Source organism: Aethalodelphis obliquidens, unplaced genomic scaffold (assembly GCF_003676395.1).
Source record: "Aethalodelphis obliquidens isolate GAN/ISIS:26980383/991018 unplaced genomic scaffold, ASM367639v1 scaffold9, whole genome shotgun sequence".
NCBI classification, from domain to species: Eukaryota; Metazoa; Chordata; class Mammalia; order Artiodactyla; family Delphinidae; genus Aethalodelphis; species Aethalodelphis obliquidens.
In genome coordinates, this window is record NW_020837953.1 from 30,321,482 (window position 1) to 30,338,916 (window position 17,435).

At 51.7% G+C, this 17,435-nt stretch overlaps 1 protein-coding gene across 9 annotated transcripts in view; it reads right to left on the reverse strand.

Moving 5' to 3' along the window:
• EPB41 (erythrocyte membrane protein band 4.1) overlaps nt 1-16,869 on the reverse strand; it is a 206,215-nt gene extending 189,346 nt beyond the window's left edge. For 2 of the 9 annotated variants that reach the window (XM_027109402.1, XM_027109397.1), the window contains exon 1: nt 12,904-15,329. In XM_027109402.1, coding sequence (XP_026965203.1) covers nt 12,904-12,985 — 82 coding nt within the window. In that variant the 5' untranslated portion in view covers nt 12,986-15,329. Of the gene's footprint in view, nt 1-12,903; nt 15,331-16,745 lie in introns of those variants that run through there. The other 7 variants (XR_003433356.1, XM_027109405.1, XM_027109396.1 and 4 more) reach the window with 7 other exon arrangements.
• Between the last annotated feature and the right edge of the window lie 566 nt (nt 16,870-17,435).

Here is a 17,435-nt window from a genome sequence, read left to right on the forward strand (position 1 = left end):
AAAAGAAAAAAGACAACATGAAAGGGTCCTAATCCTTCCCCATTGCAAACTGAGCTCCAGCAAAAAGCAAACACCAGCTGCACAGAAGAGGGTGAAATTAGATGGTGAAATTAGGTGGTGACCAGGGGGGAAGGCCAGGGAGAGTAGATGGGGCCTCCAATGACCTGGAAAAGATGAGATTGGAAGAAAGCGGGGGTGGGGTGGGGGAACAGTTGGAGTCTGAACCATTCCCAAATCTGGGACGTGGGCAGATTAGGGACACAGCTGGCCTGAAGCCCCAGTGGTAGGACTCATGGAAAACATTTGTCGGTTGTGGGGAGTGGCAAGAGATGAAGAGGGCTTTGAAAACCTGGGACCACCAGCAAAGTGTTCTGAACAATCACTACTGAATAAAAACCAATCCTGGTACCAAAAGTACATGAAGAGTAGAGCTTTCCGGGCTTCCCTGGTGGTGCAGTGGTTGCGAGTCCGCCTGCCGATGCAGGGGACACGGGTTCGTGCCCTGGTCCGGGAGGATCCCACATGCTGCAGAGCAGCTAGGTCCGTGAGCCACGGCCGCTGGGCCTGCGCGTCCAGAGCCTGTGCTCCGCAACGGGAGAGGCCACAACAGTGAGAGGCCCGCGTACGGCAAAAAAAAAAAGAGTAGAGCTTTCTATCCGGCCCATGGTAATAAAATTGCAGTCATTTTAGACCTTTTAAACACAAATGATAAATCAAACAAGCTATAACAAGGTGGAAAAATTGCTGTTTATACAGTGGTATACCTTTCTAGGGGATTATTTTCAGTAGTAGTGCTTGCATTGTTCACAGAAAATATAGTTAAGAAAAAAAATTTTTATCAGCGTAAAGCCATCAATCAGAAATAACTACCATCAATATTTTGGTGGGAGATTTCCCTTCTAGTACCTCTCCTGACAGATATACTTTTTTTTTTTTTTTCTTTTTTTTTTTGCGGTACGCGGGCCTCTCGCTGTTGTGGCCTCTCCCGTTGCAGAGCACAGGCTCCGGACGCGCAGGCTCAGCAGCCATGGCTCACGGGCCTAGCCGCTCCACGGCATGTGGGATCTTCCCGGACCGGGGCACGAACCCACGTCCCCTGCATCGGCAGGCGGACTCTCAACCACTGCGCCACCAGGGAAGCCCCCAGATGTACATTTTTGTTTATATATATTAAGTCATACGAAATTGCTGATTTTATAGGTTAAAATGGTCAAGTATCAGCAATTGCATATGGTTCAGCCTAATGCTTTTTTAAATTTTAGATCATATTGTTTCAGAACCAACTTTTTTCTCCTAACAATATATTATGACATCCACAGTGCCCTCAAGTGGATGTACCATAATTTAATTAAACCTAAATGTTATTAGACATTTAGGTTATTTCCCATTTTTCTCTCTTTTTATTTCTTTTTTCTTTTTCTTTCCCTTTTTTTCCCCATTTTTCTCTCTTATATACTTGACAAATATCTTTTTATCTAAATCATACCCATGATTATTTTTTAGAACACACTGACTGCAGCATATATTTTTTAATTATAACCTACACAGCTGCCTGTGCTGGTCATTTTTTGAGATAAACGCAAAAGAAATCAGCAAATGCAATGAAAGACAATACCATGAATGAATACTCTTTCACATTTGAAAACACAAGAGCATGTTTTGACGTCTTTGATAGAATGCACTTTGCTTACAAAAATTGCATTAAGCTCTGTTTTAAAGAGTTCCCTGTGCACAGTAAAAGCAAAAACAGCTAAGTATGATTAAAATCCATATATTGGCGTTGGCAAGTTACATCCTTTCTGCTGTGAAGACACTCCAAGAAACAAGGGACAGAAGGGAAGGAAGTCAAAATTGTAAAATAGGACCCAGTGGACCGTTTAGTAAGGTATTCCTTTAGGCCTCTAGATTCACAAAATGTTAGAACTGGATAGGCCCTTAGAGATCATCAAGCCCAAGCTGATTTTAAACATATTGGGAAATGGGCCCAGAAACTGGAAGAGACTTGCCTGAGGTCACATAGCACAGGGGCGGCAGAGCCCAAACTTGAACCCAAGTTTTCTGACCCCTACTCCAGATTCTGTTCACTGCCTTCTTCTAAGTGCAGCTACATTTCTCGTCCAAAGCTGGAGGCCAAGCTAAATTGTACAGCCACATAACCTAGGACTGTCTGAGCCGGAAGGGACCTTAGAGATAATTTATTATTAAAAATAATGACCAGGCTTCCCTGGTGGCGCAGTGGTTGAGAGTCCGCCTGCCGATGCAGTGGACGCGGGTTCGTGTCCCGGTCCGCGTGGATCCCGCATGCCGCGGAGCGGCTGGGCCCATGAGCCATGGCCGCTGGGCCTACGCATCCAGAGCCTGTGCTCCACAACGGGAGAGGCCACAACGGTGAGAGGCCCGCGTACCACAAAAAAATTAAAAATTTAAAAAAAATAATGACCACTACATTTATTAGATATTTACTATGTGCCAGTCACGTACTTTATATGCATTAATGCACTTAGCTGCATAGCAACCCTGCAAAGTGTTATTAGCCTCAATTGCAGTTGAAGAAACTACAGTCTAGAGACATTAGGTGATTTGCCCAATGTCACACAGTTTAAACGAAGTCCATCTGCTACCACTGTCCTCTGCTCCACACTGCTTTCATATCACTCTCAGGAAAGCACTTTGGAAATGAGATGAAGCAGCAACATCAACATCTGTCCCAAGACCCCAGGGAAAGGCTGTTGTGGCTGCTTCTGATTGGAGCCCTGGGCCATTCAAGGAGGGACCCAAGAATCTGACCTCCCATGACCCTCCCCAACCCCCTTCTCTCACCAGCTGGGGTATGCCTAATGTCCCTGATCCAGCCAAGCCTCCAGCTCACTCAAGCTTAACCCACTAATTCTCTATCCCCCAGGCAGGCAACCCTCTAGGCCCAGAGGGTTTCCCAAGAAACATGGGAACAGGCTCAGTGCCACCAGCTAGCTGAGCCCCTTCTAAACCTGCTGAAGTCAGCCTGGCCCAACCCTCCCCTGGGAGAGGGCAGAGAAGGAGCTATGGGGAAGCAGGAGGAGACTGGGTACCCAGAAATGGCCAGGTTTGACTTGCCCTAAGATCCTCCAAAACTGCTGTGGCAGGACAGTTCCTGAGCTGTCTGTCTAGCATTTAGCTAGTCTCCATTTCTAAGCCTTCCAGTGACTGGGAGTTTTTCCACGGGGAAAAAAGAGAGAAATGACTACAAATAAGTCCAGCCTCAGCTCTGCAATAAGTTCACTGTGTGACTGTGGGCAAGTCACTTACCCTCTCTCTTAGCTCTGTCTGCCTTAACAAAATGCCATAGACTGGGTGGCTTAAGCAACAGAAACTTATATTCTCACAGTTCTGGAGGCTGGAAGTCCAAGATCAGGGTGACACCCTGGTCAGATTCTGGTAAGAGCTCTCTTCCTGGCTTGCAGACAGCCACCTTTTCTCATGTCCTCACATGGCAAAGAGAGGGGGAGCTCGCTGGTATCCCTTCTCATAAGGACACTAATCCCATCATGAGGGCCCCTCCCTCATGACCTCATCTAATCCTGATCACCTCCCAAAGGCCCCATCTCCAAATACCATCACATTGGGATTAAGGCTTCAATGTGAATTTTGGGCAGGACGCAAATTTTCATCCATTACACCCTCCCTGGGCTCCCATTTCCACACCAATCAAACAGAGGTACCCACCCAGGATATCACCCAGGGTAGCAAGAAGGATCAATTACGTGGGAGGTGCAAAGGGTTCTTCAGATTACAAGCGCACACCTGTGCTAAGTATGATTTTTATTGTTTATTTTTATTCTGCTATCAACCAAGCAGAAAAAAATCCTCAATCCCAAGGCAAAAGACTCCCTGGAACTGAGGACATGCTGGTCCCCCCTTTCTTCATCCAGCAGACATTACTGAGCACCTCCTGTGCGTAGGCACTGGGGATCACGGGATGAATGAGATGAGACCAGTAGCACCAAGAACAAACACCCTCATCATCGTCCCATATTTGGGTGATGGCAAGAAGAGATAAAAGGATTGCGGGCTTTTAAGGTAAGCAGACCGAGGTTCAAATCAAAGCTCCACCGCTGAGATGCTATGTGAGTTCAGGCGAGTCACTACTCCTCTCTTCCTTATCTATAAAATGGGGATGACATCTGCAAGCCATTGTACCAAGTACTCTTTATGCAACATGTCACTGAACCTTTACAACAGCCCCTTGAACACGGTATGACTCTAATTCCCATTGTACAGATGAGGAAACAGAATCTCAGAGAAGTGAAAAACTTACCCAAGATCACCCAGCTAGTAAGAGTCAGAGTTAGGATTCAAACCCACATCTGCCTGGCTTTATTGCTAGTACCGTCTTACAGTTTACAGATGGCCTGCATTCCTGTAATGGTCATTATAATAATACCAGCGTAAAGAGCACTCTCTATGTGCCTAGATCCTTGACCTGCGTTCCCTTATTTAGTTGTCACAACAACCCTATGGAGTGGGTACTATTTTAACCCCCTTCTTTAGCTTTGGGAACTGAAGTCAGAGAGGTGAAGCAATTTGCCCAATGTCACACAGCTAAGAAGGGGTATAGTGGGGAAACCAAGTGTGTCTGACTCCAGAGCCCTATCCTTGCCCACTACACTAACCTGCCTCTCTTCCCTGGTGAAGCCAAGCAGGTGTCTATCTCTTTATCTCTGTTTGACAAATGAGAAAGCTGAGGCCCAGCAAAAGGTACTGATGTGCCTACGGGGACCCAACAACTCAGCAGCTAAGCAGGGACTTGAACCCAGGCTCCTGAGTCTTAAACATAGGATTATTTCCTCCACGCATAATACCTGAATCCTGGGCACCAGAAAATGGCCCTGTGAGCTGGACCTTTGGGAACTGTGCCTCCCCCAGAGGCATGGGGACCCCCCTCTAAACCAGGCTAGGCATGGAGAGCCAAGCATGTGCAGGAGAAGAAAGTCTGCAGAATACTGCCTGGGGAAGACAGCGATTGAGCTGGTATGCAGGTGCCCCGAGCTTTGGGCACCTCTGTCTTGGTCTTCCTAAGCCATGGACCCATAGCTGGGAAGGGGGTAGTTATAGAGGAAGCCACTCCAGGCCTGGGCCCCTGCTGGCTAGCACAGCTCTTTGCTGTGATTTCTGCTGAAAAACAAAAAGCTCAATCCTCTGGGCCTAAGTGCTAATTACCAATAATGACATAATAACCATGTGGGCCCAACAGCCAAAGAGTCCCAACTAGAAATTCTGCATAGCTCAGACTCAGGAACAAAAGATTTGGGCAATCCAGCTGAAATGATGCCCTGGCAGAAAATGTCAGAAGCTAAAGGGCTTCAGGGTTGACCCAACCAAGGTATTATCTGGCAGATGGAGATGATGACCACTCATACAATTATTTATTGAGAATCTATTGTGTGTGTGTGTGTGTGTGCTCAGAATAGTGCTACACCCAGAGAGGAGAGGCTTCATTTATTCACTAATTCACTCCACAAATATTTACTGAGCACCTACTATGAACCACACACTCTTCTAGGTACAAGGGATATAACATTGAACAAGACAGACAAATATTACCATCGTCACTGAGCTTACATTCCAGTGGGGGGAGTCAAACAATGAGCAAATATTCTATAAAATATTGTATGTCAAAAAGTGATAAGTGCTGTGGAGAAAAATAAGCCAGGAGGGAGGATAGGGAGTGTTGGTGTTGTAGTGCCACACTGTTAAATAGAGTAGTCAGGAAAGGACTTACTGAGCAGGTGACATGTAAACAAAAAAAATTAAGGAGATGAGAGAACAAGTCGTGAAAGGATCTGGGGGTAGAGTGTTCCAGGTCGAAGGACGAGCAAGTGCAAAGGCCCTGGGGTGGAAGTGTGGTTGGTGGATTCAAGGACTTGCTGCCTGAGATCATACCTCTAGTCATTAACAGAGCTGGGAGAGAAAAGGCATCAGACAGACTGATCACCCACTGTGTACCTGAACTCTCTTGCATCTTAGGACAATTCTGGAGGTAAGGATTATGCTCACTTTTCTCACCACTTTACAGTTGAGGGAATGAGACCCACAGAAGAGAAGTAATGATCCCACATCACACATCTAGAATAGGCAGGTCTGCTTGCCTCCAGCTTTCTCCAGCCTCCCTGCCCTTCTTCTCTATGCCCTGTCTGTGCAAATCCTAAATACGTATGTGTTGAGTGAATGAATGAACAGATGAATCCTGCACATTCTCAAGCCCTGCCTTCTCCGTGAACTGCTTCCCAACTGGCCTTGGCTGATTTCTTCCTGCCTCTGCTAATCTAAGAATAACAACAACAAAAATTCCAGTGTGCCAGCTATGGATGGAGTACTCTACCTGAATTATCTAATTTAGCCCTTAAGTACCTATGAGAAGGTGCTAATATTTTTCCCGTTTTGTAACTGAGAAAACTAAAGCTCACTGAGGTAAAACAACTTGCTAGAGGTCCCACGGCTGGTCAGTGATGAAACTGCGACTCAAACTGAGCTCTGTTGGCCCTTCTTTTAATCCTGTAATGTTAGGAGAAACCTCTGACATCAATCCATCCCCTTCCTTTTAGATAACAGAAATCAGAGGCTCAGAGAGGTCAGGAAAAGCTGGGTGAGGGCCGCAGCCCTCCAGCCCCCAGTCTGGTGGTCCTTCTACTCTTCCACATATGGGGCTGTGGACCAGGTTTGCCCTTCTAGGCCTATTTCACGGCCTCTGCAAAAGTCTTAGTGTCGTCTTAGCTGCCTGAGGGCAGTTCCAGGGAACTCAGAGTCCACCTCTGTCCCCTCAGGCCTCAACTGTCTCCACAGTAAAATCAGCTGAGGCCTGGGTAACGCAAGACCCTTCTGACTCTGCTTTTCAAAGTACTGGCAGCGGCATTTGATCAGAGGAGGCTGCGGAAGGGAAACTCTGTCCTCATGTGGCTCCTGGAAGAGAGACCATGCAGGCTTGGTGCCAGGAGGGCAGAGATGGGCAAGGGGCAGAGGCCAAAATCAGGCCAAGGGTGAGGATAGAGTGTTCTAGCCAACTAGGAAGGGGGAGGTGGGGGAGAGGGGGCAAAAGATGCTGAGCCTCTGGCTTTAAAACCAGTTTATTGGGTGTCATCAGTTCAACAAGAAACTGTATCAGATACTCCAGGTTCCTAGGCTGGGAAGAGGTAGGGCAGAAGAAGGTTCTCAGAGGCAGCAGTTGTAACAGCAGTCACGGTTGCTACCTACCACTGAGGCCTCAGAGTGCTGAACCCTGGCCTAAGTGCTTTATCTGCATTATGGCCAATCCTCACAGGAAAATCAGCCCCATTCTACAGCAGAGGAAACTGAGGCTCAGGGAGGTGAAATGATAGCCAACGTCAAAACATTCACAGGATAGTGCAAAAAGGGTCCGGAGACCTAGGCTCCTGCTGCATGACCTTCCGCCATCAGCCACCTGCTCTGATCTGAGGTTCCTGCATCTGTGCCAAAAGGGACTTGGTCACCAGCCTTTGCTGTAAAATCCAAGAGGCTCAGGGATCCAGTTCTGCCCAGACTGTGGGGCCTCCCACAGATACGGGACATCACTCTGCTGCTGGCTTTGGCCTCTAGCCCAGAAGGGGCCTCTAGGGTGGGGAGTTGGGGAGAGCCCTGCCCTCACGACTGAGCGTCCTTGGGCCTGAGGCCAAGGGGGGGCCAGGGGTAGGAGGGAGCAAGCCCAGCGGTGGGCCAGGACCCCTCTGGAGATTGGGCTTGTTTCTTAATCCTTTCCTTCCTTTGTTGGCCAGCGCTCACTGTCAGGAGAGGCAGGGGAAGCAGTGGGTGGGACCAGAGAGACCGAGGAGTCCAAAGCATGATGATTTAAGTAGAGCTGCTTTTGATGGGTGCACATTACATTCAGACGCTGTACAAGGCCATTTGTGGGGATTACCTCATTGAAGCCTCCACCCTTCCCTGTGAGGAAGGCTGCTGTCCCCATTTTACTGAGGTGGAAACTGAGGTTCAGAGAGGGCAAATGACCGAAGGCCACACAACATATAAGTGGCAGAGCCAGCAGGGAACCCAGGTTGTTAACTCCAGAGAGAGGCAGCCACTGGGTGTGACTAGAGTGGGGGTAAGAAGGGACAAGGAGGGAAGGAGGGGGGATGGGAGAGGAGGAGGGTGGAAAGGGCCCTGGCAGTCTCTATGAGGGGATCAGGCAGTTATGAAGATGCAGGAAGCAGAGAGTAGCAAGCGATCATCTCCAAAGTGACCATCTCCAAAGCCCTGCGTGATCTAGGTCTGCTTCCCTGTCCATCCTCACCTCCCATCACCACCTACCTCTCCCTTTTTGCTCTGGCCATACCAAACTACGTACTTAGGACCCAAGCACATTGTGTAGGTTCAAGCCTTCACACACGCTCTTGCCTGTGCCTAGAAATCTGTTCCCTCCACTGCCCACCTAGAGAGCTGTTATTCATCCTTCAAGTCCCAGCTTAGCTATCTCTTCCCCTGAGGCCTAGAGTTAAGCACCTGCTGGGCTGGGCTCGCTCTGAAGTGCTTCATGCTTCCTGAAGGGTAAGAACCCCCTCTGAGTCATCTTTGTGCCCCCAGAACCTAGTACACAGTCCATGCTCAATAGATGTATGGTGTCTATACTTGTATTTTATCACTGAACCTTTGAGGAAGACAGAACAGTTTTCTTGTCCTCTCTCTCAAGGCGCGGACAACAGGGCAAGAGAGGGAGTGACGTCCAGGGGCCACACAGACATTCAGTGACACTGGCAGGGCTAGAACCCAAGGCTTGTCTGCACCTCACAGCCCCTGTCCAGCCTCCACCCTAAAGAGCTCTCTTCCCTGCTAGACCTACCAGGTTCACCACAAGGGACCCCCAAGGCAGAAGTAGGGGGCATGGGCCCTAGGGAAACTGAGGCAGAAGGTGGCAAGGAGCAGACAAGTGGCTTTTACCCCCTGACCCGGCTGTGTCCCTCAGCCAGAGACCCCAGCAGGCCCCATCACCCCCAGACCTAAGACCTCACTCTCACCCCTTCCCCCTCCTGCCTGCCCACTGCAGTTTAGCTCGCCCTGCTGGCTCTGCCTCCTGGACAGAGCTCACAACCCCCCGCTGCTCCCCATTCTGCGGCTCAGTCCCAGGCCCCATGCTTCAGCATCACTCACCTGGAGGGTTGCCCCTGCCCCTTCCCTCCTGTCTGTCCTCTGCACAGGTGATCCTTCCGAAATACAAGCCTGGCCACGCCATTCCCCTGCTTCACACCCAATGGTCCCCCATGGCCTCTGGGCCAAGTCCCCTAACTCCCCTGAGCCTGTCTCTCCAGCCGCATCCCCCCAGGTGCAGGTCACGGCTCAGTACCTTGGCAAAGCAGTTTTTCCACTAGGAATGCCCTTTCTCCTGGCCTTTGCCTGAGGAGATGTTCACAGTTCACACCTTAGTGCTTCAATCAAAGGTGGAGTTGGTAGTTTCTGTGTCCTCCTCCCCAACCAGACTCTGAGCTCCCAGGCAAGGAGGCAGTTGGGGGCAGAGGTGACACAGATTCACCTCTGTGCCCCATGCCCAACACAGGGCCTGGCACAGAGTGGGTATGAATGAAAGCAGATGGCTAGGAAAGGGAGGTACATTCCTACTTCCAAGAGGCCTCCTCCCTCCCTATATGCAGGTGACTTTCAGAACCTGTTAGATTGGTTACTACCTGCCTGCCCCCAGCGGGTTCCTCCCAGGCCTGGTCTCCACTGTCTCAAGAGGGATATCTTTGTAATCCCAAAATAATACTCATAATTATAACTATAATAACAATAATTACTATCATTGAGTACTCACCATGTGCCTTATGTGCATTATCTAATCCTCATAAGAACTCTTAAGAGGTAGGTAGTTTCTTTTTCTATCCCCATTTTACAGATACGCAAACTAAGTCTCTACGAGGTTAAATGTCTTGCCCAAGGTCACACAACTAGTAAGAGATAGATGCAGGATTCAAAGCCAGGTCTGTCTGACTCTCAACAACTACACTGGCAGGCCTTCTCCTGCTTTCTGTTCTCTCCTTTCTTGAAAACTCTTGGAGCACCAGGCTGGGTGGGGGTACTGTGCATGTGTGTGTGTGTGTGTGTGCGCGCGCGCGCACGTGCGTGTGCGTGTGTGCGCCGTGTGTGTGTGCGCGCACGTGCACATATGTGAGTGTGTGTGTGTGTGTGTGTGTGTGTGTGTGTGTGTATCTATATATTCAGCAAACAGCCCAGCAGCCCCCACCAGTACTGTGCTGGGCAATGGAGATGGACAGAGAAGACCCAGACCCAGCCTCTGCCTCCTTTGGGGAAGTAAGAGGGTTTCACACTAATAATTGCGGCCTTAGGGTGAGCAGATTTGGGTCTGAGCCCCAGCTCCACCCCTAAATAACTATGTGACTCTGGGTAACTCACTTGAGTTACTCTGCACCAATTCCCTCATCCCTAAAGTTGAGGCCATAATGCCTACCTCATAGGGTCACTGGGAGGACTAGATGAGATAATGTGTCTAAAATAACGTATAACAACCAGCCCAGCATATGAAAAATATCCAATAAGTGGCAATAGTACATATGATGACTAGAGAGTCTCAGGATCCCTCGGCCAAGGTGGGATGCAATTCTCCAGGGCCCTCCCTGGAGCCTCCTCAGCCAGGGCCAAATAGTAATAGTGATGATGATTCCTACTCCACCCATTCGCTCACTGAATAATCCTTCAAGGGAAGTATGCTTTATTAACCCTATTTTACAGGTGAGGTAACTGAGGACCAGAGAAGGTGGTTTACTGAACCAAGTCACACAGCAAAAAATGGCAGAGCTGGGACCTCCACTCAGCTACTTCCACACTGGGCAGAAGCCAGCCCTTATCCCTGGGCCCTGGCCAGCCTGCTGGGGAGTCTGGGGTTCCTGACTCCTAGAGTCTAGTTCCACCCAGGTGGGAAGTTAAAAGTAGGAGAAAGGAGCCAAAAAGAGAAACACTTTACTTAGTCCTCTCCCAGAATGAGCCCAGGCCTGGGAGAAAACCAACAGCTACCAAGCAGGGCCCTGTGCCCCGCACTTCTCACTGGCTCCTTCCCACGCCCGAGTGGGGCAAGTGCTATGATATGCATGTCGCAGATGAGGTCTCCAAGACTCAGAGAGGTTAGTGACTTATCCAAGATCACACAGCTAGGAAAGTGGCAGTCCTAGGAGGCAGAGTCCCTCCCCATCCCTCCCTCCTTCAGCCCCAGACCTCCCCAGCCGACCCACCCTTCTGATGAAATCCAGAGGCTCTGCCACTCCTTCCCCAGGCCTAAGCGGAGGCCCTGAGTCTTGCTGCCTAGGCCCCTCTCTCTGCTGACTGATGCCTCCTTGGTACTTGATCCCACACTCAGTTCAGAGGACCCAGAGCTCACTTAACAGAGACCTGGCCCCCAAGGAATGCACAATCTTGGGAGCAAAGAGGGGACTCATGCTCACTGAGCCCCTATAAGGCTGGGCACTTCATATGCATTAGCCATTTAATCCAATACACAGCACAATGACGGGTGCACAGTGATGCTGAATTAATATTTTCTTTCATTCAGAAATATTCATTGCGTACCTACTATGAGCCACTCTATCCTCGGTGCTGGGATACAGCAGTGCACAGGTGAACAAACATCCCGGCCCTCGTGGGGCTTACGAGAATAAAAGAATAAACATACTTGTGTCAGGTAGGTGTTAATATTCCCACTTTACAGATGCAAAACGGAGACGCAAAGAGCCACCCATCAGTGGCTAAAACCAGATGCAAAAATCACTGCATCAGTGTGTCAGGAGTCTGGAAAGAAGTCAGCTGGTTGTGATAGGATCCTAACTTCAGAGTTAGGATCTTCCCTCAGCTCTTCCTCCCCCACCCCGGGCCTCCCTTTACACCTCCCAGTGGCCTCAGAGCCACAGGACGCGCATTAGAATAGAGCCCATGTGGCAGTTACTTAGCCAAACCAGTACTCACCCAGAAGCAGCCATGGGATCACGCAGCCATTGGGGGAGAAGCCGTGGAGTCATCGCCGCAGTGGCACATGGAAGCAAAGGACAGCAGTGAGATACAAGCACAGCCAACAAACAAGCCTTTGGGGCCCCTCTTTGGCCTGAGCCTGGGCCCGGGGGAAACCCTGCCCTTCCCTCTGCCTCCGGGGCTCTTTGGGGCAGATACTGTCTTAGTCAGCAGTCTGATAATCTGATAATCTACCCTGAGCTCATCGGGTCTCCATGGGCCCAGCCCACTGGAGGCAGCAGGATCCCTGCGGACAAACATTAGCTGAGTACCTACTGTGTGCCAGGTGTTGGTCCCTGCCCTCATGGAACCTACAGTCAGTGAGGAAGCAATCTTATAAATAATAACTGAATTACAACTGTGATGAGTGCTTCAAGGAGGAGACTTGAGAACTTGGGGTCATACCCTGGTTCTACCATGTACTAGCTTGGTGACCTTGGGCCTATTTCTTGACTTCTCTGTGTCTCAGATTTTCATCTGTAAAATGCAGAAAGTATTAGTACCCACCTCCAGGGTTGTTGTGAAGATTAAGTAAGTTAATATATGTAAAACATTTTGAACAATGCTTGGCACACAGTAACACAGCAAACTTCATAAATGTTAGCTACTGTTATCACAGGGAGCTGTAAGCATGGGTTTCAGAGAGATCTGGTGTGGGTCAGGCCACCATCTACCTGAGAAGGCAGAGACTAAAGGAGACAATGAGAGGTGAAGCTCTGAGCCCAGTGCCTGGTGTATGGTAACAAATTACTCAATAAATAGTGGTGACATTCTTAGGGTTGTTCTCCAGTGCATCACCCCAGGGTGAAGCATCTCAGCAGCGTTGCTGTCAGAAATGCTCCCTCCCCACAAACACACACCCAGAAGTGCAACTTTGGACTGAAGAATAACCAGCACCCACATTCTCACCTGATTCCACAAATGCCGCATCTCCTTTGACCTTCACAATGACCCCGGAAGTGGACAAAGGCAAAATTATTACTATTCCCATTTTACAGATGAGGACAGTGAGGTGAAGGGACTCCTCTCTGTGTGTTCTTGGCCGCTCACTTCACATCTCCAAGACTAGTTAAGTGGTCAAGCCAGGATTCCAACTGGCATCTGCCTGGATGTTGTTCTCCAGGTCTTCCCATCCATTTTGCCCTTCAGTCTCTGTCATACTAGCTGTCCAGCCCCAGACAAGCCTTTGAACCTCTCCAATCTCAGTCCCTTCATCTAAAATAGTTGCTGTCAAACAGCCAGCCCAGGATCCAAGCTGTTCCTGACCCAGATTCTCCCTCCACAGGCTCAGCCACTTCTACCCAACCCCTCCTCTAACCCTTGACCCCATCACCAACCTCAGCCACTCACCCACAGGCCAAGGAATGTCTGTACTCAACTACTCTAAACCCATGCTTTACAGATGGAGAAACTGAGGTCCAAATTGGCCACATACCCAGGGTTGCCTTTCAGTGCCCAGCTCTTGCACTGAGCATAGGCAGGTGGGGCTGGCCCTCTGGAGAAACTCCCTGTGAGGCCCTGACCCCCAAGTTGCTCCTTCTGCTTCTTTCCCCCCTTACTGGAACCAGTGGGCACCCACAGAGCCTGTCCCCCACCTCCCCAGCCTGAACATCCCAGAGCTCTGAGCTCACCCAGCAGGGGTCAGGCAGGTTCTGCAGGTAAGGGCTAAGCAATGTGGGCACCTCAGTACCTACGGGTGGAGTCTCCCTCTTTTAGCCGAGTCTGGGCTTTGGAGGCAGACAGACCTGGCTTAGAATCCCAGCCCAGCCACTTCCTAGCTGTGTGACTTTGGTCAAGTCAATTCACTCCCTGAACTACTGTGAAATAGGGATAATACCTATTCCCTCACGAGGATGTAAGAATTATGAGGAATACGTAATGTTGCATATTAAAGGCTTGGCACAGAGCGCCATGCACTCTGTAAGTGCTCGAGCCGCTGCAGTTCCAACTGTGATTCGAGAACACAGGCCAAGAACAGGACTTGGGGGCCCATCACACTCAAACTTGCCCTTGCCCCATTCTCTCCCCCTCCCCTCACGTGGGGTGAGGGTAGTCCCAAACCAGGTCCCGGAGGCTGTAGTAACAGGCGCCGGAAGATCCTTAGAGACTCTAGGCTCATCTGGCCTTCTCATTTCCCAGAAAGAGAAACTGAGACCCAGGGAGAAAAGTGACTGCCCACAGACTATCAGGGAGTGGAATCCTGCCCCATTAATATAAATCTTAGGCCCCGGGGAAATTCTGAATGCCCCATCCCCCGGGGACTATCATAAAGGTCCACTCTGCAAATCCCCAACAAATCTCAGGCCACCATGACCTCTATGGTGAGTCTTTCATGGGTATCCTATTCAGCTCTTTGGCCAGCTGACCCATATATGTCACACAGTAGGTGCTCAGGAAAGGCTTAGGGAATAACCACATGAAATTATTCTTTGGTTCCACAGCTCTGCTCAGGCTCCCCCTCCAGAGGTCTCTTCTTGCATCTCCCTTCCTCACTTCCACCACAGCCCGCTTCTGTCTCAGGTCCTATCAGCTGTACCCAACTCCAGCCAGCAGAGCTCTGCGCCTCCAGAGGCCTGTACTGTATCAGCATCTTCCCAGCCAGGCTGGGAGGTTCCTGCCCAGCAGAGTCAGCCAGGCTCCCTGCCAGGGTCCACTCTGCAAAGGGGGTGCTGGCCTTGCCCTGCTAGGGGCCCCACCCCCACTGGCCTAGGGAGTGGGGCAGCCTGGGAGCTTCTATTGGCACCTGGGGCCTTCAGGAGGGAGGCCAGCCTGGTCTAGGCAGTTCAGGGATGGGCTGAGCAGGAAACACATGCATGTCACCCACACACCCAGGCACTCCTCCTGCATCCCACATTGCTAGGAACTGGCAGGCTCTGCCTGTCTCTCCTATATACCCAGAGGAAACCTCAGGGCTTCCTCACTCTATTCCCTTCTTAAAACACCCCTGTTGGCCTGTTCCCAGAACAGTTACCATTCTGGTCACCGCACATGCTTTGCCTCATTTGATTCTGCTAATGCCTGTAAGATCTGGATTATTGACTAAGGAGGAACCTGGGGCTCAGAGAGGTGAAGTGATTCATGCAAGGTCACATAGCAAGGAAGTGGCAGGACCAGGATTCAAACCCAGTTCTGCTGCATGTAAAGCCTACAGGGTACCAGAAGTCCCCTCCTGTCCCTCCTCTCTGCTCCCTACAGCTTCTGGATGCCCTTCTTCCCAAAACTTCCACCCCCTCTGCAAAGTCTCTCCTCCCCCATTCCTAGTCAGAATTAACAATTACCACCTCATAGCTGCTATTAACACCTTGTTTACATGCACCCGACGACAGCAGCCAGTATGGGAGTTATTTCTGAGGTGTCTGTCTCTCTGACCCTCAGGAGGGACCTGAAAGCAGGGAGTGATCCCAGTAAGTGCTCCTTAGACCTGAGAGTCTGTCACTTCTATCTCCACCCTCCCCGCCCCCCATGCAAAAGTCCTCTGGCCTCCTCCTGTTGATCGCCTGCCCACACGAGTCCCCAGGCCTGTAACTGGGGTGAAGTTGGGAGCATGCAGTAACATCAGGGGCTCTGTGCCAGTGCTCTGGCCCCTCCCCGGCCCCACCCTCTTCCCTTCAGTAGCTGAGCAGCTAGCCTGACCTGACACCAGGCAGTTCTCACAGGGACTCCCAGCTTCCCTAAGCCCAAGCCCAGGTCAGGCTCTCCCCAAGCCTCCTCCTGGAGAAAATGACTCCAGAAGCAGAGAGGGGTCTGCCTTCAGCCCTAATCCGGGAACTTAAGGGTGTCACATTCAGCCACTCCCTCCCAGAAGAAGCTGTGGGCCTCGGAGTAACCTCCCCCAGTCCCACGGGGTAGTCCTCCCCTCCCGCCTTCGGGGCAAGCTAGGGCTGAGGTCGATCTGGACAAGTCCCGGCCCTCAATTTGTTGGAGGGGAGAAGTCCTATCCTACCCCCAAAGAGGTGGGGTCTCTCTTTGGGGGTAGGATAGGAAAGTGTAGGCGAAGGCAGAAAACTCTCGGAGAAAGACAGAGGACAGGGACAGGGAGAGACTGGGCCACACAGAGGAGATAAGAGACACAGGGAACCGCGGGCAAGCAGGAACCAGAGCACGACAGAGAGACCCGGCCGACTGGAGACAGAGAGAAGTCTCCTAGACCAAGCCTAGAAGGGAGCGTGTGCGTCCAGGGCGGCGACCGGAGAGCCACCCTGGCGGGCAGAGCGTGCGCCCCAGCTCACGGGTCCCTCAGTCCGGAAACTCAAAGTCAGTTACGTAAGGGCCGGAGGGGCCCTGGGCCCGGGTGCCCCCTCCCGCGCTGCACGCCGCCCGCCCGCCCGCTCCGCCGGCGCTGCAGCTGGCCCGGCAGGAGCACTCGGGGCCCGACAGGGCGGGGTTGGGGGGGAGGGCTGGGCTGCAGCACTCCTTAGAGACACGCCCGCCGGCACCTAACCCGGGACCCCCGACCCAGACAAGCCCGGGACCGGCTGGGACCGCCAGCGCCAAGAGTCCATCTCCGGACGCGAGCTCTCGGACCCGCTTCCCGTCGCCCCTGCCCCTCCCCACACTCCGAACTTCGAGACGCCCAGGCCCCTCTGGACCCCCAGTTCGGAACTTGGAACCCGGGACCCCTAGAGCCCCCGATCCCGACCCCTAGCACCAGATCTCTCCCCACCCGCGGGACGGCCCGGGCCCTAGGGAGTGGGTCCATCCGTCTCTCACCCCGTCCCTCCCGGGGTCGGCCCCAGGCGGTCCGGGCTCACCTGGGCCGGATGGGGCGGAGACCTGGCTGGGCCGGGCCGGGCCGCGTTCTCGCCCTCCGCCACTCTCGCCCTTTAAGAGGTTCCTGCCACTTTGCCCCGCCGGGGGCCTCCACCTGCACTGACAGGGCAACTCCGGCTTGAGGCCCCGCCCCCGACCCGGGGCGCCTTCTGATTGGCGCAGGCAACTGCCAGTCAGCGGGGCGGCGTGGGGGAAAGAGCCAGGCACTGTGAGCGTCGCAACCGGGAAGGGGCGGGGGCTGCAGGTGCGGCCTGACCGGACGCCTAGCTCTGGGCGGCAGGGTGCTGACCCTTTGGGTCTGGGGAGGATCGGGCAGAGAGCTGCTGGATTGGCTGGTGTGGTGTCTGACGTCATATGGCGAAAGTATGGTGCAATTTGCCACGTGGTGCTACCCTTAAGGCTGGAAGGGAGATAGGGAGTTGGTCCTAAGGGACCTAGGAAAGTGACCCTGGCGAGGACCCCTTGGTGGCCTGTCCCACCTGTGTGACCTCGAGCGAGTCACTTCTCTGAATCTGAATTTCCTCAACTATAAATCTTACAATGTTTTCCTGAGAATTAGCGATATATGTTAAGTGTCAAGGGCAGGTCTGTCACACAGTTGGTGGCGTTCAGTAAATGTGGGTTCTCCCTTCATCCCCATCTTGCCACTCTTCTCAGAGACTTTCCCCCTC